Source organism: Sciurus carolinensis, chromosome 10, assembly GCF_902686445.1.
Source record: "Sciurus carolinensis chromosome 10, mSciCar1.2, whole genome shotgun sequence".
In the NCBI taxonomy this organism is placed as follows: Eukaryota; Metazoa; Chordata; class Mammalia; order Rodentia; family Sciuridae; genus Sciurus; species Sciurus carolinensis.
The window spans coordinates 23,728,546-23,756,070 of NC_062222.1; the positions used below are offsets into that span (position 1 = coordinate 23,728,546).

The following is a 27,525-nucleotide window of genomic DNA, read 5'->3' on the forward strand; positions in this document are numbered from 1 at the left end:
CTGAAATGTGACTGCGCCTTCCTAAGCAGGACTGTTGATGCTTTTTAGAGCTGCATTCCCTCTTCCTTAGGCAAATGCATCTTCTGTCCCCTGCCTGTCATTCTCCCCAGGTCCTCCACCGCCCCAGCCTTCCTGCTCTTGGAAACTCCCTTTGCCTTCTGAAGAACCCCGTGCAGATGTCACTATCCGTGTTTTCAGGAATGTGTTTCTAAGTTAGCACTTTGAAACCTTCATGTTTTCCTAGTGAAATGCTCCTTTTCCTGTTGAGAAGGAAATGGTCCCCTTAAAGGCAGGCAGCACTATGGGCATTGAAATGGAGGAGCCCTGCTGCAGGAGAAGACTCTTTCAGTATAAACTGAGAGAATGGCAAACATATTTCAGTAGTTCTCTTTAATCCATTTCTGTTTTGGTAACTGTGGTTTCTGAGCTTTTTAGGAAGAGTTGACTTCTTTCTCCATTTTCATAAACCACAACTTGGCTTTGGAGAAACTTGTGGCACTTAGGTATTCTTTGTAATCGGTCAGTAGCTCATCATTAAACAGAATTGGTGGTTTGTGCCCACGCCAGTCTTACCAAGTAAAAATCCTTAAAGGGGCAGTGGGAAGAAGGAAATACATAGAATATTTAAAACCTTTACATTTGAGAAGTGGTAGAGGTGGACACTATTTCACTGTGTCTGTACTGAGATTTTTATTCTCATTTTTGATTTTTAACACAAAGACTTTGTCAGCTGGGTTCTCTCCTGAATCAGAAAATACTAAAGAATGATTGATTTTTTTTTTTTTTCAGTTCTCTCAAGAATGATACTATCAAGAACAGTGAAGACTGAAGTGTTACTCTGCTTGCATGCTACCATGCAAGGGTTTTATGGATGCTGGCAGAAGATATGAGGTTCCCAGCCAGAGCCAAGGGCTCTCCTGATCAGAGCAGTAACAGTAGTCAAAGCCCAGCATTTCTTGCATCAGTTCCCAGTTCCCCTTCCCCACAGGGGGTTGCAGCCTGATCCATAACGCATGCCTATGGAATATTCTAGGTCAGGAACCCAGATCTTTGCTGAGGGCTGTAGCATCCTCTTTTCACACAATCTCTGTCTTCCAGGCTGTTTGCCCTACAGATACCCTGAAAATATAGTGTGGACCAATGATCGTCAGTACTTCCTGCTCAGTACATGTGAGAGACATAAGAGACCCCTGGAGAACTGTTCTGCCTGGCAGTGGGTAGACCCATTGTAGGTGGATGGGAGAATGGCTAATTCATTACAGACGTCGATGCCTGAGGGCTCTGTTCTCTCCGGGAGTCCAGGTTGGAAACAACTGCCAGAACTTTGCAATGGGCTGCTGTTCCCCAAAGCCTGGTATTCCTTCAAATTGTGATCAAAGAAGGGAAAGAGAATATAAGAAACCTCTTTTAAGGCTAATATTTTTCTGTACTGCTTTTTGGGAAAATAGATATGATGATTTAAAGTATTCATTATTAAAATGTTTTGATCCCTTATTACAAAAAATATTACCCCAGAGTAGGAGGAGAGAGCTATATCTACACATTTCTGCTTTCAGGAAAGTTGGAAAGTTTGCCTTTGTGGGACACCCGTGCACCATGCCACCCCCACCTCTGCTGTCGGAGGCACGGACTCATGCCTCTTTTCTCACTTCCTTCCTACTCTTTCTGTGATAAAAGTTTTGTCTGTCAAGCAGTGATTGTTTCCCAGCCTTGTCTGGCTGCGTGGTCTGCTCTTTCACAGGGACTTCCTCTTCCCCAGGAGGTTTCAGCCTCACCTTCATAGAGACCTTCAGCAGACTTGGGTCCTGCCGCCTCTTATGGACGCTGGAGCTCACATGATGTGTGCCCACGTGGGATTCTGAATTCCAGAGACACATCTGGCTGAGGCTGTTGAGATACTATGGGAAAACTCACAAGGGCAGATTTAGGCCTAAGTGACAAGTCTGAAAGCTTACCTTGATGAACTAGTCATTTCTGCATGACGTAGCACATATCACAGAAGATAAAGTAAAACAGGTGCCTTTTGAGAACTGCTGATTCTGAGTTCCTGATTTGGGGCAAGATGGAGAAAACCAAGTTAAGGGGCACATCTTTATCCTCTGCAACTCTTCTTTCTATAATTCTTTGCAAAGATTAAGGGGAATTTTTTCCCCCTACAAACAAAAAGGAAAAAAATTACCAGGGATTTAAGATAGAATTAAGTAGATGATAGCTATACAATTTACGATCTTTATTTTGGAAGAGCTCTTAAATATAGTCACATTGTTTATCTTCACCCTTTAACTGTCCTCCCTCCAAGCAGATGAATGGCCATCATTTGGTCACTTGACTATTTATGACGAGGCAGGGCTGCTGGGGGTGTGGTACAACATCTCATCTTTCACCACCACCACCTCCAAGCACCTCAAATAATTGCTGGGAGATTAAATGGTGATTGTTTGGCTAACTGTGGCCTTAAATTCCCTGTCAGAGCATCACTCATCCCTCCCTGTCCTTTCCCTTCCTGATTAGTAAGACAACATTAAAGGTTCATTTTCTGCTGAAGAATGGAGTGACTTTTGTAGCTGGTGATTCATATCATTTGAAGATTTATGGGTTTCTTGGCAAGGGATAAAATGGGTTTTACGACTCCCAAATGAATGGCCAGATAGTGGAATTGTAAATAAGTTCTTCAAAGAATAACATTTTTTGAATGCCCTTCCTTTTATTCGTACCCCCCCACCCCCCACCAACCACCACAGGGTAGGAAACCCGTGTGTTAAATATCTACCAAGTCAGTAGTGCAGTGCTTCAGGCACCTGATTTGCAGACCCCAGTTTTGGCTTTAGGTCTTCTCACATGATTGCAGAGATGTCGGGTGAAGGCTGCTTGTGCCTGGTACTCCACCTCTGAGGGCACCAAAGAGTCATAGACCTGATTTTGACACAAAGGCAGGAGAAACATGGGGTTGGTTGGGATGGGTTGTTTTCTGATGGCATGAAGACAGAGGGATGTTCTGGAGAAGAGGCGGAAGTATGGGAAGGTGCAGCCTGGGAGCTACGGTGCAGTAAAAATGGATAGGATGTGGTATAGTTCTGTTAGAGAAGAAGCAGTCAAAACTGTGCTCCCGAAGGGGAAGGGCGAGGAATCTGCTCCCAGACACAGGTTCGAGCTGAAGAGGCCAAGTTTGTGGGGAAGAGCATCTACGCGTGGTGCGTGGTGAACACTGTGTTGACGGTGACTGAAGGAGGGGCTGGGTGCGGCTCGGTGGTGGGTGCTTTCCTACCACATGCAAGGCCTTGAGTTCAATTCCCGGCACTGCCAAAAAGAGAAAAAGTGATAAGTAACAAATAGAAATAGGCAGCTATGCTTTTAAAAGCCTCTTCATATCCCATACTCCCAAGGTTCCAGGTCTAAAATACTTGACAAATAATTCTGATCACTATGTGTTCACTGTTTAGATTCCCTCCAGGAGTCTGCTCGCTGACTCTTTAGCTTTTTATAATTTGGAAATATTAAGGAATGTTCAAGTCTCCACAGATCTACTGTTCATTGATTTCTCCCGTCCACTTTAGTCTTTTGCCCTTTCTAGGGGAATCCTGGTTGCTAGTGGTGATGTTTTTCTTCTGAGTTGCTTCCCTCAGGAAGAGCTCAGATGAAGCAACTTTCAACATTATAATGCTTGGGCAACTGTAGGCCATGGACTTGACTCTAGATTCTGGTGACTTGACTTACAAGCAGAAGAAACAATCCCCAGTTTACAAAATATTTAACTTGGGATTTGGTGACTTTATGAGGATATGAATGTGATCCTTATTCAGTGGAAACCATGTTTTGAATTTTGGTCTTCTCTTGGGCTAGTGTTTGGTCCTCTGACCATGCTGGAGAGCGGCAGTACACCATAGATCCCAGTTAGCTTTGAGATCCTGAGAGGAGATCAGCCCTCTATGGTGTGCAGTGTGGCTCAGCTGTGCTGTTTGGTAGGTTAGGCTCATTGAGTGCATTTTTGGCTTATAATGTTTTAATTTATGATGAATTTCTCAGAATGTAGCCGCACTGGAAGAGAAGGAGCATCTGTACCTCTATATTCAAATCACCGGAGCATTTTGACTTTGGTTTTCTAAGTAGTGAACTAATATAATATGGTGCTGGGTTAGGCAAGATTGGATTCACCACAGACCTGGAGAAGCACAATAACCATATCTCTAGTGTGGAGTTGTGGCTAGTTTTGGGGTGGTTGGTATCTGTCGTTTGAACTGTAGTCTTGGAAGAGTGCAGAGCGGACTCTGTCCCCACTGGTCTGGAGCTGGCACCCTGGCTGTTGAGGACAGCATTTCTTGTTCTGTGTCTTCTGTCCTATTAATCCTGTCCTTTAAACTTCCATCCCTAGTCCAAGCCAGACCCGGCCATCGATGGTCCAGTGGCTTAACCCACAGTCTCCAACCACACCAAGCTCCAACCTGGCTGTCACACCTCCTTCACCCAGGCGGTCACCCTTCCCCATCTCTCCTGCTACCACCATAATGGACAAGCCACCAGAAAGGTATGTGGAATATGATGTGAAATAAGATGGCAGCACACAGATGGACTTTGATGGGCCTGTGTGCTCTGATTATAAAACGGCTCGACACGTCCCCCTAGCATCCTGAACTGTAAGGACAGCACTTACAACTTTGTATCAGGGCTGTACCTCAATCCAATACCAAGTATAGTCTTCCCTTGGTATCTTCAGGGGATCCTCTGCACATACCAAATTGAACCAATGACTCAAGTCCCTTATGTGAATGGTGCCGTCTTTGCATATAAACCACATGTAGTCTCCTGTATATTTGTCATTTCTGGGTAGCTTATACTAACTAATACAATAAAAATGTTATGTAAATAGTTGTACCATATTGATAAGAAAATTGTGTATACATGTGCAGTACAGGTGCAGTTTTTTTGTCTTGCTTTTTAAATCTGATCCATTATGGTTGAAGCTGCAGTTGGGAACCCTTGGATATACGGGCCAATGGTATGTTCTTCAGAGGAATTTGTCTTCTATGCAACTGCTTGAACCTACTGGCTTTTTGGTGTTGGTTGTGCATTTATGAAATCACTTAATTTGGAAGAACTTCTTGTATATGAATATAAAATACATTATTTGTTTTAAAGGAAGACAAACTGGACGCTGGCAACATTAATTTACGTGCCTCTTGATGACCAGATTTTTAGAGGACAGAAGAGCAGCCTTTAGCAGGCCTGCCTGCCTGGGGATCCGGGGTGGTTCTTAGATTCAGTTGCTTCCCCTGCTCCAGCGAGGTGGGGCATTTTCTTCTGCATGAGTTTGGAACTGGCTGTATGGTTTCCATCCTTTCCCATGAGGGCACAGAAGGTATCTTGACAAGGGGTGAGAAGCTGGCCTGGAGTGCCTTTCTGGAGGAAGGGGGTCAAAATAAAGGTGACCCAAGTTGGAAGGACAAGCCTCTTCCAGTGTCTGCAATACACACACATTGGTCAATGGCTCACTGTGACTCGTGTGTGTGTGTGTGTGTGTGTGTGTGTGCGCGCGCGCATTCCATTTCCCTCTGGTGCTGGCCTCTGGCTCCATGTGCTGGTGCATTTCCTAACACACAGCTGTAGTGCTCAGGAACAACCACGCCGTGTGGTCCCAGCAATGCTAACAATAGAAAACAGCATCCCACAGGGCAGGGAGGAGAATTAGGCAAAGTGGTTCAGCGACAGCTTCCCAGAGAGCATCCCTAAGGAAAGGTTTCCACTTGAAACCCATCATTTACTTGAAAATCAAGTGCTGTGACTTTTTCTGGTGTTCAGAGCCCTGAGCCCTTGTTTTTTGGAAGGAGTTACCCCACTGGTGACATATAAATAAGATTTGGGAAATGGGGCGGGGGGGGGGCCCAGAGGCCTCTCTCTTATTCAGTTTTTCACATTTTTCATTTGAGTCTCTCGTGTTCCTTCTGCAGCATTGTCAATCGGAAGGCTCGCGCAGTGTACCCGTGTGAAGCAGAGCACAGCTCGGAATTGTCTTTTGAGATAGGAGCAATTTTTGAGGATGGTAAGTACTGGTAGCTGGTTCATGGTGGGACATGTTCTGTCACCCTGGATGCCTCCACACATAGTACGCAGTCGAGTGGTCTTCAGGTGCTCTGGACAGGAGAGCACTAACCCCTTTGGCTCTCAGACCCTGAGTGCCAGGGGGCTGTGTCCAGGTCTTGGAGCCCACTTCTGCTCTTGCCTTGGTTATTCTGCAGCCCTTTTATCTCATGTGGATCTTCATTGAGGTCATTCCTCCTCATGGACAGAAGCTTGGAGTTAATACTTCTGATTTGCTTCCTTTGATTTCTAGGTCTCCCTAAGCAAGCCTCCAAATGCCTCAGGTTTACTAACTCTGCGCTTTCAGAGAAGATTCTCACGCACAGAGCATTTTCATTTATAATCATAGTATGTGAATCTCTAGATATGGGTATCGACTTTGCATATTGGAACAAGGGTGTAGATTTTTGAGGGTTTAATATTCTCACACGAGCATTTTGCAGCTATAGTTGGTTTAATATTTTAGAAATTTCTCTTATGGTTCAGTGTATTTTTCCCCCCTGGCTCCGGATTTCTACCCTCCCTAGTCCTGCTCATTATGAAATTCATTGGTTGCTGTGGAAACAGCACTGTTGTGTGTGGGTGGAGCTCCCCAGAAGAGTTGGGTGGAAGCCGGGTGAACCTTGGATGCTTGGAATGGAAGGGCTGATCAGCCAGAATGTTTGGAGTCTGCAATGTATCAATAATGCCTGTGGTGGTATGTTGTCAGTAATGCAGCATTTGCTGGCGATTATTTTTTTAGAAAGCATGTTGCTTCATTTAGAATAGATTTCTATATGTGTTTGTATGTGCTCCTGAGAGCCAGGGACTCTGGTCACATCAGAAAACAACACCAACACCCGCTGAACAACAGGGTTATACTTTGTGGAAAAATTTCGTTCTTGGATTAGAAACAAGATCATTTCTCATCGCCCTAACATGCATGCAAAAAATTTTACCAGGTGAGTATGGCCACACAGCTGCCCTGCTCAAGGCCTGTCACACATTGGCATAGCAGATGGCAGATGGGAAAGCTGAGATGATAGTACTGAAATTCACCCATTCAACACATGGTGAAGTGTTTTTGCTTTATATGTTTGGATCCAATGAGGATTCTCTGAAATCCCTTGCACAGTATTGTTTGTGATATAGTTGCCTTGGTCGAAAGTGTGTCTTATAAGAATGCCTAAGGCTGCAAGTAAAAATATGGACACAACTGACTAAATCAGGATAGTAAGTCTGGAAGCAGTGTGCTTCAGGGTCGATTAAGTCATATTCTTAAAGAACTCATCAGAGACCAAAGTATTTGCAACTCTGCACTAGACCGTTGTCAACTCGTAGGTGTGGTCCTTGGACCCGTTTTCCTGGTGGAGGCAAAGTGGCTGTCATAGTTCCAGGCATCGTGACCACTCTCAAATCCAGCAGAAGGGAGCATTTCATTTTATGTTTTATTTATTTATTTTTTTTTTTTTTGAAGAATGAGAAAAAATTTCCAGAATTTTCTTCCTACTTTACCTGCCCTCAGATCTCAATGGTTAGAACTGTGTCAGTGCTCACCCTAAACCCATCACCAGGAGTGACAAGATCAGTGAGAATCACCCTGGGCATGTAACACGGTCCCTGGGCCCGAAGCCATGTAAATGAGGGTCTGCTAGCACGGAGGAAAGGAGGAAAGGCTGGGTGACAGATTAGGAGACTTGGGTCCTCTAGCTCTAAAGGTCCTCAGTGACTTACAAGACTCTTCCTAAAAGAAGAGGGTGTGTGTCTGTAAAAACATACATGTAACACACGTACTACCAGATTCTCTGAGTGTTTTTGAAGAAGAAAGTGCCTTATAAACTCTGCAGGCTCTTATTAATTTCTGTGTGACCCTGGACTAGTTCCTTAAGTATTCTTCATCTGATCTCCACGGATGTCTGCCTGATGGCTGTTACATCAGGATAGCATTTAGTTCCTGGAAGACGGGACTTTGAGTGATTCAGACATTTGAGGGACATGTTGCTAACCAGGATGCCACGCTGGGCACATAGTGAAGCGCCGTGGATATGGCCATGTTCTCAGCCAAGTCATGTCTTCCTCAAATGTGGTGCCTGGAGTGCTGGTGTCCAGCTCTGGCTAGATTTGCTGGCTGGGGCACCCAGGGTGTCTTGATAGTTCCTCAGTCCCTCCCCCAGGGTTCTCTACTCCAAAAATGCCTTGATGATGTGTCAACGCCTTCTCCCTGCCCAAATATATAAGCGTCTCGTTTTTTGTTAGCTGTGTGTCTTGCAGGTTCATAGTGGTGCAGAGACTCTTAATGGGAGGCATTCGGAATTGGCGTTGTGAGACCTGCAGTTCCCTGGGGATGGTTCTTAAAGGCAACAGGAAATTGTGTGTTTACAACTTCCTGTTCTGTGCCCAGTTGACCTCTCAGGCAGCTAAAAGCACATGCTTGCTCAGAAGATGCCTGGTGGAGTCCTTTCTCCTGTGGTGGGTGTGTGTGGGGGTCTTCCCTTCTGACCAACACAGCAAGACACAGGGGGCGGGATATATGGCCACAACTTCTGTGGAGCTGCCAGTGCTCAAAGTATCCACTGTTTACAGCTTGGACCACAGGAATGTCACCAGGAATAGTCCCTTTCTACAGACCAGCAACACTTAGTGTACCCAAAATACTCAAGACTTCGTTCTTGTGTCACTTATCCATTAGGAACGGTCCAATATTCATACCATATATTACATGCTCCTGCAGGTAACAAAGAAATCCAGCTTATGACATTTAGTGGCTTTGGGGAAAACAAAACGCAGGTCAGAGTGACCCCTGGGTCGCAGCATCTGTAGTTATATGGTTTGGAATATCTATAGCAATGAGAAATCCTAAACCAGAGTATAGAAAAAGGGATCTTTTAGTAATTATGTAGCTCTATAACTGTGCCTTGTTCTTCCGCTTGGACCTGGACTTCAGTTCTGAGTTCAAATCTTGGCTGAAGATTTGTTTCTGCACTTCGGGGAAATGCCTCCCACAACCCACCAGGAGGGCAGTGTTTATAACATCTCAGGGCAGCCGAAATGACTGCCCCAGGGACCTTTCCCTTTTCTCTGGGCCTGGGGAACCCCAGAAATACATTTTTAAAAAAATTTTTATTTTTTCTAATTAGCCATACATGACAGTAGAATGCATTTATGCATTTTGATCATACATAAACAAAGTATAATCTCATTTTTCTGATTACACAAGTTGCAGGATCACATGGGTCATGCAGTCATATATGTACATGAGGTAATACTGTGTCTCTTCACTCTACTATCATTCATTTTGCTGGTGGCCCTGCAGCTGTCGGGCTCTCCCATCTGATGGGAAGTGGTTGCTTCCCCCGGACTGCCCTGCAGGACCAGTCATTGCTGGGCACAGGGTCACCAGGAGCTGGCCTGGCTCAGTAGCAAGACTGGTTTTCTGAGGATCCCAGGCTTCTTGGACTTTCACATGTAGACAAGATGTCTCCATTGCTTGGGGAGCATCAGGTGTGGACCAGATTAATCATTAAAAGCCACTGGTGGTTACTCTCAAATAGAGTAATCCTTAAGAAGTCATTTGGCATTATCTTGGAAAGTGGATCATGTACAGACCCCATATCCCAGCAATTTTTTTTTCTAGATATCTTCCTAACATGGGGGAATCTTGAAAAATCTAAAGTACCAGATGATGATACCATATTTCACCACATAATCATTGCAGATTTTATGCTAATTGTTTTTTAACAAAAAAGTGGGAATACAACCATTATATGAAATTTTTATTGAAAAAATTGTGCTGATATTACTTAATCATTTATTATTAAACTGGCTTTCTTGCAAGATTAGGAATACTTGTGAATATATGTTAATGTGATTATTCAGTGAAATATGGTGTATAATGTGATTCTGGTTAAGCAAATAAATAAGCAAAATAAATAGTATGTTATTTGGAATGTGACATGTGATAAAATGTGGGTTTTACTACCACAAGCCTCCCTGTGGGCCATGATGCCAATTATAATGAATAATTTGGTATTCATTATACTAAGAGGAAGTTTCAATGATTTAAGTATTTGGCACGTATATAGGTTATTATGCAAAACAAGAGACCCTGAATCTTTTCTAATGAGCTATCCTTTACCTGCTCTTTTAGAAAGGTAGAACACTGAGGCTCTGAGAGAATGGGTTAATTATCCAGGGTCCTATAACCATTCAGGAGCCAGAAACATCTAGAAGGATTTTTGATCAACTATCTGGACACTTCCAAGTTGACAAAATTAACCACTGCATTGCCTCTTTCAGAAGCCATTTGGTAAACTAAGTATAGAGAAGAACTTGGGGTGGGTACTGGGACTCAGTGCTTCCAGAGAGGGAGGGAGACCTTCTCAGTTCTCACCTGCAGCCTCTGAACCACCTTGTGTCTGGGGATGCTCAGTTATTGGTGTTCCAGGCTTTTCCATCCCATTCCATCCCACCTACAGCCTATACTTGGCCACTTTCAGGCTCTTGGGTATTGCAGCATGTCCCCTTGGTCTCTTCCCTAAGTGACATTTCTTTTGATACTGGCTCTTACCTTCTAGGAAGGCGAAGGCCAGGAGGAGGTGAATGAGGGTGTGGCCCTCAGTATCTGGCCTGTCCTGGGGGCAGGGTTCCCAGCCTGTCCCTGGATTCCTATTCAAGTGCCCCTTTCACCACCATTGTGAGAAATCACCTTTCTCTGTCCAGCTTATCTTTTATTAGTTCCTAGTTTCTGTGCAGGTGTGTGTGTGTGTGTGTGTGTGTGCGCGCGCGCGCGTGCAGCAAGCATGTGCAGGTTGGCTGTATATAAACTCCTAGGGGTCAAGTCATACCCCAGTGGTACTCGGCCATCACATGCCAGCCTGGATCTCTCCCAGGCCTCTGAAGCCCTGAGCCCCCTTCCGCTCAGGTGGCCATGCAGTCACGTCCCTGACGATGCCTTTTGCATAGGTTCCAGTCCTTTTCCCTGATGGTGACTGCACACTGGTGGCTTGGCCAGCTTGAGTGTTTAGTCAAAGTGAGAAGCCTTTAAAAACCTTCCCCTGAGAAACAGCGTTAGGGTGAAGGCAGCGACATGCTGCCTTATCACCTTGAGAGCACCTCTCTGATGCACGTATTGATTCATTTTTTAATCAAACGATTGTGCCTGATGTGCGAGGTGCTGGGCACGTGAATTCTCATGCGTGTTACATGTATGGTGTGTGTGCCATGCTGTGGCCTGGAGTAGGAGGGGCTCGGAGTTCTCTCACGCGCCGAATGTGGAGGTGGGTGGCTGGGGTCCCTGATCCAGCCTGGAGCCCGGACATTGTCCCAGTGGGAGGGGATGCTGAAGCTGACATCTGAGGTGTTGTCCAGGCCTGAGCAGGGGGAGAAGAGCACTCGGGAGGCCTGTATTTGAAGCCAGAGGTGTGGTGATGTAAGGAAGTGACAAGGCCAGTTTCATGCAGATGGCACAAGTACACGTCTCTGCAAGGGAGGGCAATCGAATGGCTACTTCACTGAAAAGGACAACTGGGATTGGATATTGCCTTCCAAACTGGAAGCTGCTGCACGTTAATGAGCCATGAACGCAATTCGTTGAATTGCAATCGGCATTCAAAAAAAACAACAAGGAAGGAGGACGTTGTCTACCGTGAGGGTTGGTATTGTTTCAGCAGAGGTGTGTTGTGCCCGCGGGTGTTGCACTTGGTTTTGGATATAAAATGGTTCTCATATTGGGATCAGAAGTTGTATTTCAGAGCTGGCTCGTGGGGTGAGCTAATCCCCTCTTTAGGCATATGGTGCCTCTCCTGCTCCTGGCCATGGTTGGAGGCTACAGCTGGGGGCTAGCAAATGTCTCAGTATTTGATTTCTAAACTGCTGGTGAGGGCCTTGACCCTGTGTCTTTCTGTCCAGCGTGTGGTTATTCCCTTAAGCGTCCATTATGTATATTTATGGACACTTGCAGTGTGCCACACACTGTGTGGGTGTGTAAGGCCCAGACCTGCCCTCTGGACCTCCCCATCCAGCGTGGAAGTTAGACCAGTGCCTGGAAGTGCGTGTAAGGCATGTAAGTGCTGAGAAGGTTGGAGGTAGACTCCACGGTGGAGGAGCCATCCCTCCAGGTCTCTAAAGAGAGAACACATTGGTGAAGAAGCGAGGGAAAGGCATGCTGGGAAGAAGGGACTGTGCATGCCAAGGTCTGTTGTCCAAGTTGGGATTTCTCCGGACAGGTGGTTGACATGCCTGATGGGCTGGTAGAATGTGAGGGGCTGCTGGAGATGGGGGCAAGACCCTGTGCACCAGACCAAGAAGAGCCTGGCTTTAACTTTAAGCAGGAAAATGATGTGCTGGAAGTGTATTCTAGAAAGTTCCCTGAGCAGCTTTGTGCCCAGTGGATTGGAAGAACCAGACTGGAAGCTGGGGACCAGTTACAACTATTATCTGAAGAGAGATGGACTGGAATGTGGTGGCCTACCAGGATGGCAGGCCCATCTGGAACCCTCGTAGAGACTTGTGACTGGACGTTCCAGAAGGGGGTCCGTTCTCAATTGGCCCCTCCCCAATTGAGTCTTTGACACAGCAAATGTAAGCATGTTGGTAAAGTGATTTCTCTTCCTTTCCAGTACAAACCTCAAGGGAACCTGGCTGGCTCGAAGGGACCCTGAATGGCAAGAGGGGGCTGATTCCACAGAATTACGTCAAGCTGCTGTAGCTCCTGGCCCTGGAGGGCCCCCCACTGCTCCTGCACCCAAGCACCTGCTGGGAGAGACACCCACATCCTCACTGGGACCTGCAGATCACCATGGGCACTCCAGGGCTGGGGAAGGTTCTAGAACTCACTGCATGGGACTATGTAGATTTGTGGATCAGAAGAAATCAGGATTAACAGAATGGACCTTTCATTGGTCCAGCATCCTGATTGTGATTTTTAATTATCCAGCCTATGGAATGAGAGGGAGGGCTGCTGTCTGCCACCCAGCTGCCCGCTCTAGGAACACACCACCAGACCCGGAAGGATCCCTCTCTTCCCACACGCGTGCGGTCGAGATCTTAAAGGGAACTGTCCTTCCTCATTGTGCTGGGCTCTGGTGGCCATGGTGTGGAGGGGGCTGTTGCTGGAGCAAGAGAATTGGTCTCAACCTAGACAGGAGCAGGGAGAAGCCCCTTCCCAGCCGGCTCCTTCCCGGACAGCCACGCTGGGCCTTTGCATTCACTCCACCTACCCCAGGCACATGGGCATATTTATAACCGGCTTTTCCTGGTGCTCCTCACCTGTGTGCTGTTTGTATAATGTCACCTTTTGGCCCCAAAGTCTCTCTGTAAATGAAATAAAATGTAATTTACTATTTGATTGGTCTGGCCTAATGTGGGGAAGAGTCATGCAGTCCTCTTACAATATAGGATGAAAAATGGCCTCCCTCTGGTGCCAGCGGACTGACCGTACTCTGTGGGTGGATCCTTGACTGTTCATAGCAGGGCACATTCCTGGGGGTGGAGGGGGTGGAGGGTCCGCTCTGTGCGAAATCCTGAGGGCCGCCCCAGCCCTGCACGGGACCTTTCCCAGAGCCTGGCGGCACCCCCAAGCAGGGTGGGGTGGTTTCCCATCAGCTGCATTCACGCCGGGTGAGTCACCCCACCACCTGGTAGGCTGTCCGTCCTCCAGGCCTTCGCACCATTCTCGCCATCAGAGTTAAGCCGGGTTCAGGGGTCCGAGGCTGGCAGACCCACACCATTTCTGGAGCAGCCTTGGCCCTGGCCCTGCCATACTGCCTCAGGGCCCTCAGCGTCCAACTCTGGCACAGGCTCAGCCAACCTCTCAGGGAGGATGGGGCTTACCTGGTGGAGCATGGAGCTCAGTTTTAGTGGTCTCAGGATTCCGAAGCCGGCCCTGTGCCAGAGGCTGCTGGTGGTTGTGGGGTGAGGGTAGGAGCAACATGTCTTCCCCATAGGGAGGTTCTGGACCTGTCAAGACTTCTGAAGAATTTATCCAGAGAAGGACGTGTCTGTTGCCTCTTCCTCAGAAAAGTGACTCAAGAGCTTGCTGTTTCCCTGATTAACAACTTTGGAGTCGCCTCATATGGACCACGTAAAGGGCATCGAGTTTGGAATTGCTGTAGATTGGATCTGGAATGTTCTCCAAAGGCCTATTAGAGGTTTGGTCCCAGCCTGTGGTTCTGTTGGGAGGTAGAGCCTGTGGGGGGTGGCTGGGGGAGGGTTTTGGTCATTGAGGAAATGCCCTGAGGGGGATTATGGGACCCTATTTTGTGTCCCGGCCATAAGGTGAAGAGTTTGCTGCCTCATCACAGGCCCAAAGCAATGGGACCAGTTGGTCCTGGATTGAAACCTCTAAAACTGTAAGCCTAAATAAGTCCTTTCTTTTTATACATTGATTATCTCAGGTATTTTGTTACAGTAACAGCAAGTCAACTAACATAGGAATTATATATATAAGGGAAATGTGCTTACTGAAAAGCACTTATTTTGTAAATAAAAGTAAGGACAATTTCAATGTAGTGTAGTCGAAAATACAAAATCACAGGCCTCTTGGAAAATACTGAGACTGTGAGGATCCCAGGACCTTCTCCAGCAGCCAGCTCTGAGGCTTATGCATGAGTGAGCTTTGCCTGGAGGTGAGGTGGCAGAACCTTCAGGGCTGCCATTTCCTGCCCCTGCTGGTGGCTTAGGGGTAGAGAAGGGGAGCTAGGCTCCTTTGAAGAGGTTCCTGGTGTGTTCCACTTTACCAAAGCCCACTGTAGGAAGGTTACACCTACAGGCAGAGGTTATGGGCTCTGGGCTGGGAGCAAATCCTGGCAGCATCCCTAGAGGGCACATCCCGGGGGCAGGGAACAAGGGGCGTGGCATGAGGACTTGTTTTATTTGCTCGTTCTGGGAAGATTTCCTTTGTTCGCAGTGAGGTGCACCCATGAAATGCTCCACCACCACTGGGTAAGGAAGCCACCACTGAGCTTGGCTTTTCTTTGTGACCTTGAACAAAAACAAACCAACCCCATCCTGATGATTTTCTTATGTCCTTAAATCACACCAACTGTTTGGAGGTGAAATGTCCAGACAGAAGTAGTGTGTCCAGGATCAGTGTGTGCCTGGCTGATGGGGACTTCAGGTCCCTTTCCTGTTACTGTGTGACTGTGATCTGCATCCTTGTAAGGACCCTCTGTTGCATAGAATGCCTGCAGTGTGACAGCAGAGAAGCTTCAGGGCAGTGTGGCTGTGACAGTGCCCATAGCCCTAGGAGCTGCAGACCTATCCTGTGCTGATGGGAGAGGAACAGGGTAGTACCAGAGTGGGCCAAGGGTGTTTCCTATGAGGATGTGACCATGAGCACAGTGTGGCCCTTTTTGCCAAGGCCACTGGGCAGGGAGCTTTCCCCTGGGCATGACCCAAAATACACTTAGTAATGGGATCGGAGGTGTCTTCTTACACTGGAGGATCGTCTTCACTTCTCCAGGAGTGGAGTGCGTGTTGCTGTGTTTTGCTAGATGGGCGTGGCCAGCTCCCTGGCCCTCTGGTGGGAGCCCCACCCTGCTTGGGGCTCTGGCCCTTGGCTCTGTCCCCTGTCTAGCAACTCCAGTTGCCGCTGCTCGGACCACGCCTGCAGCCTGAGTGCTGAGAGGCAGGAGGGTGGTTTGGTCAAAAGAGGGCACTCGTATTTTGTGTTTTGGGGGCTGTGGGGCTGCAAGTGCTGCTGTCACCCACAGGCCTCATCTAGGTGTCCCTGCACATGGGAAGGGGGTGCCAAGGGAAAACAGAGCCTGTGGGAATGCAGCCCCCCTCCTTCCTTTGCAGCACAGCAGGGTCCGCGGAGTAAGTAGGGCTGGCAACGCGGGGCCTTCCAGTCATGGATGTTTAACTCATTCTCTCTCTACAGTGACTGGGAGCCAGAAGGGCACCCTTTGGATAGGTGAGAAAAGGAAGTGAAGTGCTGGCTGGGGTCAGTAAGCTAATTAAACACCTGTTGTGGACCACATTGTCTTGGGACAGTAGAGGACAACGGCCGTTACAGAGCGCACCTGCCCCTGTTCGTATGGTGAAGTTCTAGCCCCCCACATCCCAGTGGAACTTCATTTGGGAATAGGACCATTCCAGAGGTAACCAGTGAAACTGAGCACAGCTGGTTGGGCCTCAACCTGATAGGACTGGTTTTTTAATGACAAGGAGAAATTTGGACACTGAGAAGACAGACATAGAAGAAAGAAAATGAGAAGAAACAACAGAGAGAAGATGACCATCTCTAAGCCAAGGAGAAAAACCTGCAGCAGTTCCTTTCCTGAAACACAGAAGGAGGAAACCCTGCTGACACCCTGATCTCAGACTTCTGGCCTCCAGAGCCGTGAAGAGGTGCATTTCTGTAGCACAGCCCCCAGCGTGTGGGCCTTCGGTACCACAGCGCCAGGAAGCTCTGACAGTGGCTGAAGGTACAGGTCTTGAGTTAAAAACAAACTACTTTGAAGTTTTTTTTAATCTGTTTTGTACCTGGGTGACCTTGGCCAAGTTACTCGACCTTTTTATGCTTCAGTTTCCTTCTGTGGAATGGAGAGAGGAGTACCAACGTCTTGGGATGCTGTGACAAACAGAAGGTGATGTGCTCTAAGAGTGCACAGCAGGGGAGATGACTTTGATAAGTGGAAGGGATGACAGAGGTTGGGCCTCAAGGGTGTGATGATGGTGGGTTAGCCTGTGTTCCTTTCTCATATCTTAGCCACTGTTAGAGTTTGGACCTGGAATGTTCCCTAAAGGCCCATATGCTAAAGGCTGGGTCCCCAGTCTTTGGCACTACTGGCACTTGGTGGTGGAACCTTTAAGAGGGGGAGCCTAATGAAAGGAGGTTAGGTTATTGGGGGTGTGCCCTTGAAGGGGTCATTGGGATTCTGGCCCATTTTGCATGTCTCTGCTTCCTGGTCACTGTGTGGCGAGCACCTTTGCTCCAACACATGTTCCTGCCATGATGTTCTGCCTTGCAACAGGGCCAACTGACTCTGGAATGAAATCTCTGAAACCATGAGCCAAAACAACCTTTCATTTTTAAGTGTTGATTCTCAGGTATTTTGTCATGGCAGCGAAAACCTAACACAGCTACCTCTACTTCTTTCTAGCGTTGCTTCTCTAACGACTATTCCTTGCTCTTGTTCTTTGTCCCACATTGTTGAACCTCTCTCCTTCCCAAGGGTATTGTCTCTATAATCTTGGGCTTGTCCTTACTCCCCGTTCACTTCAGTGTTGGGCATTTCCTCATGTTTTGTTTTTCTCTTCAAGCCTCTCAAAGCCCGTCTGGCTATTCCTTCTTTGGCTAGATGGTTTCAATGATGTCTCAAGTCTTCTTCAGTCGCACAACTTCCTTCTCTCTCCTCTGAGGATGTTAATCCAGGAAAGCGTCCTCAAACAGCTTTCCTGCTCCTTGTCCTGCAAATGTCTTCTCAGATGCCTGTCATCTCTTTCTCCTTGGCTGGCCTGGGCAATAATTTATTGCTACTCTATTTGGGCAGCCCAGCACATTCTCCCAATGCTTTAACATCTGGTTAAAAGTATCTCAGTCTACTGGTTAGAGGAACATGTTGGGGAAAACTTCCTGTTAGAAGATCTCCTTGATTAATTGACGACTGCTCAGAGAGAGACCTGAGCTTTGAAGCTGGGGCAGTGAATATGCATGGGATGCATCTAGACAGCTTGGTGCCATGTGTTGGTACCTGGATTTCTTCTGTCAAGGGTTTAGCAACAGTGGAGTGAGAAAAGCATGATCCAACCCAGCTGGGTCAGGCTGGCCCAGGGCATGGAGATATCCAGATCCAAACCAGGGGACACTTGGAAACTACTTTCAGCAACACATGTCCTGCAAAAATATAGCTGAGTAACTGCTAGTAGTAGGTTGATTTAATGATCCCAATCTTTCATCCCTCCCTGGATCCTGGAGCTCGGTAATCTGACAGCAAGTTTGACCTTGTAACTTGCTCCTTTGACCAATGGATCAGGAGTACACTTGGTGCAGTTAGAACCTTGAAAACACCTTGGGCTTTTCAAAACCTTCTGTCTGCCTAGGCTATCCTGCTGGAGGATGAGCGGCTATATGGAGCAGAGGCATCGGAGACCAGACACAGATACATGGACAAGCCCAAGGCAGCCGAGCCTGGCCCAGGTCTGAGACCCCGCCTCTCCTCCAGGCTGACTCACACTAAGAGAAATAAGTGGTGGTCCATTTGGGCGATTAAACCGTGGAGTGGTTTGTTAAGCAGCTGTAGCTAAGCCTGCTCCTCTGCTCCTGCTCCTTTGCTTCGTGCTGGTCCAGGCTCAATGTTGAGATCAGGTCTTCATCTTTTCTCCTCCCACACTGTTTGAGAAGCAGCTTTATTTTCAAGAGAAGTGCTGCACTACCAATTGGATGGCTTAAAATTAAAGTGCCAGAGACTTGTTATCAAGTCATTTCAATTTGTGTTCATATGTACGGTCTATCAAAATGTGTGTTAGCATAGACTTTTACATAAAGGGACAATGTCTAGTTGAGCATTCAATGTACAGAAGCAAACAAACCCCTCATATATGCAGATATGGTTTTTCTGCTCTGTCAAACAGTAGCTGGCTGTCTCCATGGTAGAGGCAGTTCTGAGCTAATGATTCCTAAATTCTTTAGGCCTGAGAATGCTTTTAGAAATGCCTAGCATGAAATAAAGGCACCCTTGATCCAAGAATAAGGCAATGTAATTCAGAAAGCACATCCACCCTAACCAAGGGTGCACATGGGACGAGGGGGTCTCTCAAAAGGCTCACAGCCAACATGGCTTTGGTTCAAGTTAGGGGCTCCTTGGGAAAGGCACTGCTCTGAATAGGTCTGATTTCTTAAAAATTTAAATATAAAATTGCCTTCATTTATAGATGTTTTATAAACAATATTTCTATGCCTCTTTTCCTATGCTGTGGTCAGTGGCTGTACTGTTTGCCAGAATTACGTCCACTGCATTAAAGCAGAGTTGAATTTGGTTTTCAAATGGTGGTGTCTCGCTGAAAGCAATTCATTTTAACAGTCACCAGTAAAAGGACACATTAAAAATGTACTTGAGTTTATCTTGTGGGAAATAGATGTTTTCTGTTTAAAAATGAGCTGGTAATTGCCTACTGCTGTTTTGGTGATCTCTGATAAGGATCAAGGTTGAGAAGCCCATGAGTGTGGGAAGTATGGTGACGAGGAGGGGGGAGCTGACATCTTTGCAGCCCAGGGTACGGGGTGAGAGCGAGACCACGCGGAGGAGCAACTTCAGAGACAAGATGGGGCATCCACTCACGTGAGTCTCAAAATCTGCATATTGAACAGATTTTTCTGTGATTGTGAAGATAAATGAGATAATATATAGTGTTTGGACTTCAAGGTAGCAGATATTAAAGTGTTACAGGGTATCGTAGTGAACTGCACATTGGCAGTACGAAGGCATCCAGTCTCAGAAGATAATTAATGTATGCACTAATGTAGGGCTCTTTCTAATGTTGGACAAAACCCCCTGTTATTCCATCTTGGCTCTAGGCAGAAGTGCATCTAGTCAAGATCTGGACAGGCAGAGTCAGGTGTACCTACTGACATTCAAATGAATCGTTTCCAAAACGACAGGTGATTAAAGTAAAGGATTTATTGTAATCTGCTTACAGTCCTTTGCAAAGACAGACATATGTTTTTGCATAAAGATATAAATTGCTTCATTTTAAACTAATTTAGTGTTTTTTTTTAATTATATGAAGAAGTTTTGGTGAATTATGAATTGTACCAAACCAAGATTTTTAAGAGCAATATGGTACAAAAATAAGAGCAGACAGACAATTTGGACTGGGACAGGCATTCAACAGTGAATTTAGAATATGGCTTTGCTGTTTAATCAAGCAAAGTTACCCGGAGACACACAAAGAGCCAGTAACTTTGTTAATACAAAAAGCTGATGCAGAACATCCCAAACCTGGCTGGTTAAGCTCAAATTCCTCAAGTCTGAACTTGAAGCTGCTTTTGTAAGCCATTTCTTTCCCAGGATCTCCCAGTCTGCATGCTATGTATTTATCACCTTCAAAGTGTGGCTTTCATATTGCTGTGCATGTAAGTTGGCTTTATTTAAAGATCTGCCTATAAATTAAATTCTTGAAATTGCAAATTAGGTAAGAAAAACCTCCTCCCTCGAGTGCAGCCTTCACAGGTTTCCCCTTGCATAAGGCAGGTGTCTTTTGAAAGACACAAGGTAATGTTGCCTGCATGGTGAAGTGTTGATCCGATCGCTGCCTTCGCCTGGCCTTGGACTTGAGCTGCAGCTTTTAGGTTTTGGAAAATGATGATTTCACTGAGTACCTGATGATGATCATCACCACTTTTAAAAGGTTAATTTGGCCTCTATGAAAGTAGTTTATTTAGTGCAATCATATCGTTTCCCCAAAGATCTCTGTTTGTGATTTGGGGCAAGAGAAAAGCCATAAATTGCATCAGTGCCAAACAGATTAATGAATTAAAAATTTTAGTGCCACTGTCTTGCTTATATGATCTGTAGTGTTTTTCTCCAAAACTGTTTATGTATAAAATTTTTTAAAACCTACCCTTAAAAAATCTAAAAACCCTCTAATGATCTTCCGGTCTCCACGCCATTCTGAATGACCCTTGCCAAGACAGCTTGTCCCAGTACATCCTGCCGTGATCTACGTGTTCCCATGACCAGTTCCAGGAGTGCAGAACCCTTTCCAAGATCAGAGGTGACTATCTGATCTTTGACAGACGTAGAGAGTGCATGGATTTTTTTCCCCCCAAAGGAGAAAATTGGATTTTCTGAAATGGGAGGATTGTGCTCTCTGAGCCAAGTTTCCAGTCTCCCCTCCGAGAGCTGGTTCTGCTGCTTGCGGAAAAGGGGAGAGAGGCAGCTTTTGCAAAGCTGAAGCACTCCCAGGACCTTCTGTCCCCTGGGGGCTGTCAAAGGACACCTGCGAGGAGCTGCAGACACCGCAGTGTGTTGTCCCCTGATGGAAGGAGGACGAAGCAGAAACCGGAAAAACGTGCTCAAGTCTCTCAAACACCACAAGCGGGAGACCGAGAACAGAACAAAAAGTACAGAAAAAGTAGAAAGGCTTAAAGACAACCAAAGAGGTTTAAGTGAGGTTATTTACAACAGAGACTGTAAAATGGTAAATTAGATATGAAGCTAAAAAGGCACAGCTTTCCCTTTCTTAAATACACTGTAAACGGTTCATTATGCATGCATAACATTTCACTTTACAAAAAAAAATTTTTACCTTGTTTAGACAAAGATAGTACTTAAATAGTCTCCAGCAAAATAGAATTCTTTCAAAAATACTTTCCCATTCATCCTATTCACCATTAAAGTTTTTTTTTGTTTTGTTTTGTTTTTTTGTATGTGTCTCATTTACAAAAGATCCTTACACCTTATTTCAGGTCCTTCACAATTTATACATACAGTAATGTACAGCACAGCAAAAGACTGCAAAAAATTATCTGTAAAGCCAACACAATAGATACTAGAAATCGAAACCAAGGCATTTAACATCTTATCCATCCTAATTAAATAATAAATGGACGCTAAGAGTGTGTATCCGGTGACGGAGCAGAGTGCACCCAGAGAGGGCCTGTTCCACGCCGTGAGTTTTGTTATTACACAACAGGAATCTGTATATGTTTTTTCTTTTTGTGTTTTTTAAATAACAAAAGGAATATTAATGCCCCATATTGACTATACGTTTTATGTGCAAACCAAGGGTAAGCTTTAAAAAGTTCGTTAGTCCTTGAACCCTTTTAAAACAAGCGAACGATACCAGAAACTACATGGCATAGTTAAAACCTCCATCTGTTAAAATATCAAAATCAGAGTTATTGACTAGATATGGCTTTTCATCCAGAGGAACAGGAACGTGTTTCCAAGCAGCGGGATCGGAGAGGGAGGAACCCTTCAGCCTGCTCAGGTCTTGCCAAGTCCAGGTCCACGGCGCTCCCGGCTCCAGCCCCACGACGTGAGTCCAAGCTTGAGACTGCTGAACCAGTCAATCGACCACCACGTGTTCAAAATGTGATTTCGTGGGTCCTTCGCGGGTGTGGAATAACACGGGGAAACTTAAGGCAAAGTTCTGGTAAGACGGCGTCGTCACTTCCTGTGAAAGTAAAGGGGCTTGGCGTTGCCGGACTCCACCTTTGGCAGCTGGTCGCTGATGATCTCCACCAGCATGGCGGGGAACTCCACTTTCAGGGCCTGGGACTCACGGAAGGTGTAGAAGCAGAATTCCAGCAAGTCGCTCACCAGCTGCAACACAGAGACAAGGGCGTGATGTGCAGCCTCCCTGGACCCCCCACCGACGACTGCTGCTGTGAACACCAAGTCATCTGATTGGGGGGTGTCGTGGCACCTGGGTCACTGAACCGCTCTTATCAGAGCCTCATTTCTAAATGTGAGTCTCTGGATGCTGGTGATGGTGCTGGCTCAACACCCACAAATGGCAAGAGGGCGAGAAGCAGGACGGTGCCTCACTGGTGTAGTGTCCCCACAGCCGGTGGCCCATGGAGCTGTGGCCAAGAGAGAAGCCAGTACTTCTCCCAGCTTCCTGCCCTGAGCAGGGGGCAGGGCTGAGGCTCCTTAGCCCCTAAGTCGAGCCTGATTTCTAGAGGGTGAAGGCATCCACTTGTCCCTCCACTTCATTTTCTCTGCCCTGTGTCTCAAGAACCTGTCCAACTTCCCTGGACCTGAGCCATTCCCAATTCTGTAAGTTAAAAACCATAAATATATTCTATTTTTAAATCAGAAAAACTGCACTTTTTCTTTTGTGAATTCCATATATCATGCTAAAGTTTGAATCTTAAGTGTCCCCACAGAGGCTCTTGAGTTGAAGTCTTGCCCCCCATGATGGTGTTACTGGAAAGTAGTTGGGGGCTATGCCTTTGAAGGAGAGAGTGGGACCAGACCCACCCTTTCCCTAGCACCCCCACCATGGTGGGCTGCCTTGCCACAGGCCTAAAACCCCACGGGACCAACTGATTGATCGTGGGTTGAAACCTCCCGAACAAACCTTTTTTAGTTACAATTATTTTCATGCATTTGTCACAGTAATGGAAAGCTGACTAACACACACCACTGTGAGATAAGTGACTTTTGGTCCTTTCCTATTGTATCACAGTGGATGATATAACATCACCTGTCACAGAATAACTCATCTTAAAACAGTGATTCTGGTGAAACCGCATCTGTATTTTCCCTCAGTTCTTAACTCCACTATCAAGGTTGAATAAGATAGTTGAGACTTTCAGTATGAGCCAAAAGTCAAGAAAATCTCATCCGGGGGAAAAAACAGTGCTCTGCTTGTGGCTCTCTTCTTCCTGCCGAGTGGTGTCCCTCAGATTCCGAAAACATTCACTAAGTGTCCTGCCCCCAGTGGATGCTGGAGGCAAACACGCTAGGACCCAGCATGACCACTGCCCTCTGGACCCACCACCGTGTTCACACATCCATCCGTGCCTCAGTTTCCTTGTTGGTAATATAGGGGTCATATAGGATCCTCAGAGCTGTTCAGAGGACTGAATGACCCCGATGAAGTGCTCTGAGCCTCATCCAGCATGGAACAAAATGGCAATTGTTAGGCAAGATGCTAAGACGTACTGTTGGGACAAAACCTCTTCAGTGCCGTCCTCCCCAACCCTTCCACCATCAAATGTCATTTCTCTATGGGACACAATTTGCAATTCCCACACTGGGTCTTTACAGACTTTGTCCTCAGTTCTCCCTTGTACAGAATGAGGGAAGAGAAAGCGTTTTTTTATATTTTATCATTTCTTACAACGAAGGCCAGTGGCTCTCCCACCATGGTGCCACCAACGTCAGCTAGGCCACCTGTGGGGTGTGACACCCCCTTCAGCCAGCCGCAGAATCCTGCAAGCTTACTGCAGTTTTCAGGATCAGTTTCCCTGAGTCCCTCGGTGGCATGAAGGCCTTCCTTCCCCGTCAGCAAGGCAGCTGTGTGCTTCCTCCACAGCAGGTGGTGGCCCCACTCAGACAAGTAACCAGAAATCTGCATCGTGACCTCGGTTTGGGAAAGCACCTCCCAGCCAATCCCAGGGCCTCAGCCAGCAGTCATCTTCAGAAGGGAGCCATCCTGTGAATTGGGGCTGATCTGGGTGAGAAACCCAGGCACTCCCATCTCGGGGCCCCACAGACGTTCCACTGCCCTGGCCCTGAGGGCGCTGCCTCTGGAAAACAACTTGGCCCAGCAGGGTGACTGTGACCCCAGCCTACCAGGCACCAGCGCTGTGACACAGAGGACGCTGCCCTCAAGAACCACAGGAGCAGATGCCTGTCCTCTGAGAGAAGAGAGTGTGGCCGGACACCTGTGGACTCGGGCAGAGCCAGGCCTAACGGTAGGTACGCGGCTGGTTCCTGGCACTGACCAAGCAGGGGAGTCACACCGAGGTTCCTGCTGCCGTGGGAGAACTGGAGTGGCCGTGAGCTACTCCCCGACCTGTCACCCTGCCCTGAGTCCCACAGAGGGAAGAGGCATGAGGATGACTTTGCCCAGGTCTGCTCCAGGAGAAGCTCAACAGCCAAAAAGTCCGAGGGAGCGAAGCTCTGGCTGTGGTCCTCTGGCTGCACGGTCACAGACGTAGCAGAGGACCACCGCTGTGGCTGACACCCTCGACTTACTACACGCTGCTGTCAGGTCTGGGTGTGAGTGAGGTAGCGTGTTGGGTTCCTGCCACTGCGTCTCCCTGCGCCGTGTCTGGGCCTGTACCACTGACAGGTTAGGAGACAACCCAACACTGGGCACTGCCAGGCCCTTGGGAGCAGCAGCAGGAGCAGCAGCTGCAGGGCACCCCACGCCTACCACTGACTGCACCCCCCGCTTGGCCTGCTATAGTGTCCCTACTGTCGTGTCACCCACAGAAGCGTGGGTCTCCAAAGGCACTGTGGAATGTACTGTATTCCCAAAACAACCAAGTGACTACATTATGGCGCCCAGCTGGACTCAAAGCCAACCTTCCATAACAAACTGATACCCAAGGACATGGTTTCAGGAGAATGCCATTTGCTAAGGCCACCTCCCCACAAAAGTGACAAAGTGCAAATAACACAGGAGCACAAGAAATATATATATTAAAAAAAGGAGGTGATGACACTTCCAGAACACCCCACCCCCAGCAACAGATTCCCAGGAAAGACGGGTGAACTAACCAACAACGGGATCAGAAGAACAATCGGGCAAAAGAAAGTAAAGGCACACAGATAGTGATAGTTTGAGCTCTTCTTTTCCTATTTGCTGACGACATGATTCTATATTTGGAAGACCCAAAAAACTCTACCAGAAAACTTCTAGAAGTCAAATTCAGCAAAGTAGCAGGATATAAAATTAACACCCATAAATCAATTGTGTTCCTATACCCCAAGGATGAATCAGCTGAAAGAGAAATTAGGAAGACTACCCCATTCACAATAGCCTCGAAAAAAAATAAAATGCCTAGGAATCAATCTAACAAAAAAGAGGTGAAAGACCTCTACAATGAAAACTATAGAACACTAGAAGAAATTGAAGACAACCTTGGAAGATGAAAAGATCTTCCATTATCTTGGATAGGCAGAACTAATTGTGTCAAAATGGCCATACTACCAAAAGTGCTATACATATTTAATGCAATTCTTCTTAAAATTAAAATGATGTTCTTCATAGAAAAAGCAATCGTGAAATTCATTTGGAAAAATAAGAGGCCCAGAATAGCCAAAGCAATCCTTAGAAGAGTGAAGTAGGAGGCATCACAATACCAGACCTTAAATTTTACAGCAGAGCCACAGTTACAAAAACAGCTGGGTATTTGCACCAAAACAGACATGAAGACCAATGGAATAGAATAGAAGACCCAGAGACAAATACAGTTATCTCATCCTTGACAGAGGTGCCAGAAACATTCAACGGAGGAAAGAGCCTCTTCAACAAATGGTACTGGGAAAACTGGAACTTCCTATGTAGCAGAATGAAATTTAACACCTGTCTCTCACCCTGCACAAAACTCAACACAAAGTGGATCAAAGACCTAGGCATTAGACCAGAGACCCTGCACATGCTAGAAGAAAATGTAGGCCCAACACTCCATCATGTCAGCTTAGGAACTGAATTCCTCAATAAGAGTCCTAAAGCACAAAAAATGAAATCAAGAATAAATGGGATGGTATCAAAGTAAAAAGATGATTCACAGACAAAGAAACAATGAAGGGCATGAAGAGAAGGCCTACAGAATGGCGGAAAAATCTTTGCCACCTGTACCTCAGAGCATTAATCCCCAGAATATATAAAGAACTCAAAAAGCACCCCAAAATACCCCAAAATCAATACATGGGCAAAGGAACTTAAACACACTTCACAGAAAAAATGTTCATCTTTAGCAATTAGAGAAATGCAAATTAAAATTACACTGAGATTTCATCTCCAGTCAGAATGCCAAAAATCGAGAATATAAGAAACAATAAATGTTGTTGGGGATGTGGGGAAAAAGGTACACTCATTCATTGCTGGGGACTGCACATTGGTGCAACCACTCTGGAAAGCAGTGTGGAGATTCCTCAGAAAACTTGGACTGGAACCACCATTTGACCCAGTTATCCCACTCCTTGATGTGTACCCAAAGGACTTAAAATCAGCATACTACAATGACACAATGTTTAAAGCAGCTCAATTCACAATAGCTAAGCTCATAGAACCAATCGAGGTACCCTTCAACAGATAAATGGATAAAGAAAATATGGTGTATATATGCACAATGGAATAGTGCCCAGCCATAAAAAATGACTTTATGACATTTGTCACTAAATGGATGGATCTGGAGACTCTCATGATTAGTGAAATAAGCCAATCCCAAAAAACCAAAGGTCACAGTTCTCTCTGATGTGGATCCTAATGTGCAATAAGCGGGGAGGGGGAAAAACAGAAGTTATGTGGATTAGACAAAGGGGAATAAAGGGAAGGGAGTGGGGATAGCAATAGGAAAGACAATGAATCTGATGTAACTTTTCCTATATGTGTACATATAGGAACTCTACCACAGTGAATCTCCACATCATGTACAACCATAAGACTGGAATCCTAATTAGAATAAGACCCCCTCCATGTACTCTCCTGTCATGTATAACTAAAAAGAGGAAATAACAAGCAACAAAAATAAAGGAGCCAAATAAAATCTTGTGAAATAAAAAATATAGTTGAAAGCCTCAACAACAGACTATTAAGTGAAAGAAAGAATATCCAAGCTTGAAGGCAGGGAAAAAAATTCAAGACTCTTGGGACACCATCAAACAAATATGTGCATTGTCCAAATGTGCTTAGTGTCTAAGTGTACAATTTTATGAAATGTTATTAGACCCCAATACAATAGTAGTAGGGGATTTCAGCGTGCCATCTTTATCAAGGGACTTACCATCCAGATCACACCCCACCCCACAAAAAAATCAATAGAATCAGAGTTAAACTACATTG

The 27,525-nt window shown here is 46.2% G+C and overlaps 2 protein-coding genes across 3 annotated transcripts in view; one reads left to right on the top strand and one right to left on the bottom strand.

The window, feature by feature from the left end:
• The window catches only part of Arhgap10 (Rho GTPase activating protein 10), a 284,074-nt gene extending 264,837 nt beyond the window's left edge, over nucleotides 1-19,237 (top strand). Inside the window, exons 21-23 of one of the 2 annotated variants that reach the window (XM_047567505.1) lie at nucleotides 4,370-4,522; nucleotides 5,943-6,034; nucleotides 18,097-19,237. In XM_047567505.1, coding sequence (XP_047423461.1) covers nucleotides 4,370-4,522; nucleotides 5,943-6,034; nucleotides 18,097-18,116 — 265 coding nt within the window. In that variant the 3' untranslated portion in view covers nucleotides 18,117-19,237. Of the gene's footprint in view, nucleotides 1-4,369; nucleotides 4,523-5,942; nucleotides 6,035-12,668; nucleotides 13,380-18,096 lie in introns of those variants that run through there. The other variant, XM_047567504.1, reaches the window with a different exon arrangement.
• Nucleotides 19,238-19,664: 427 nt separating this feature from the next.
• Nr3c2 (nuclear receptor subfamily 3 group C member 2) overlaps nucleotides 19,665-27,525 on the bottom strand; it is a 60,044-nt gene continuing 52,183 nt past the window's right edge. Inside the window, exon 4 of the mRNA XM_047567506.1 lies at nucleotides 19,665-22,322. Coding sequence (XP_047423462.1) covers nucleotides 22,167-22,322 — 156 coding nt within the window. The 3' untranslated portion in view covers nucleotides 19,665-22,166. The remainder of the gene's footprint in view (nucleotides 22,323-27,525) is intronic.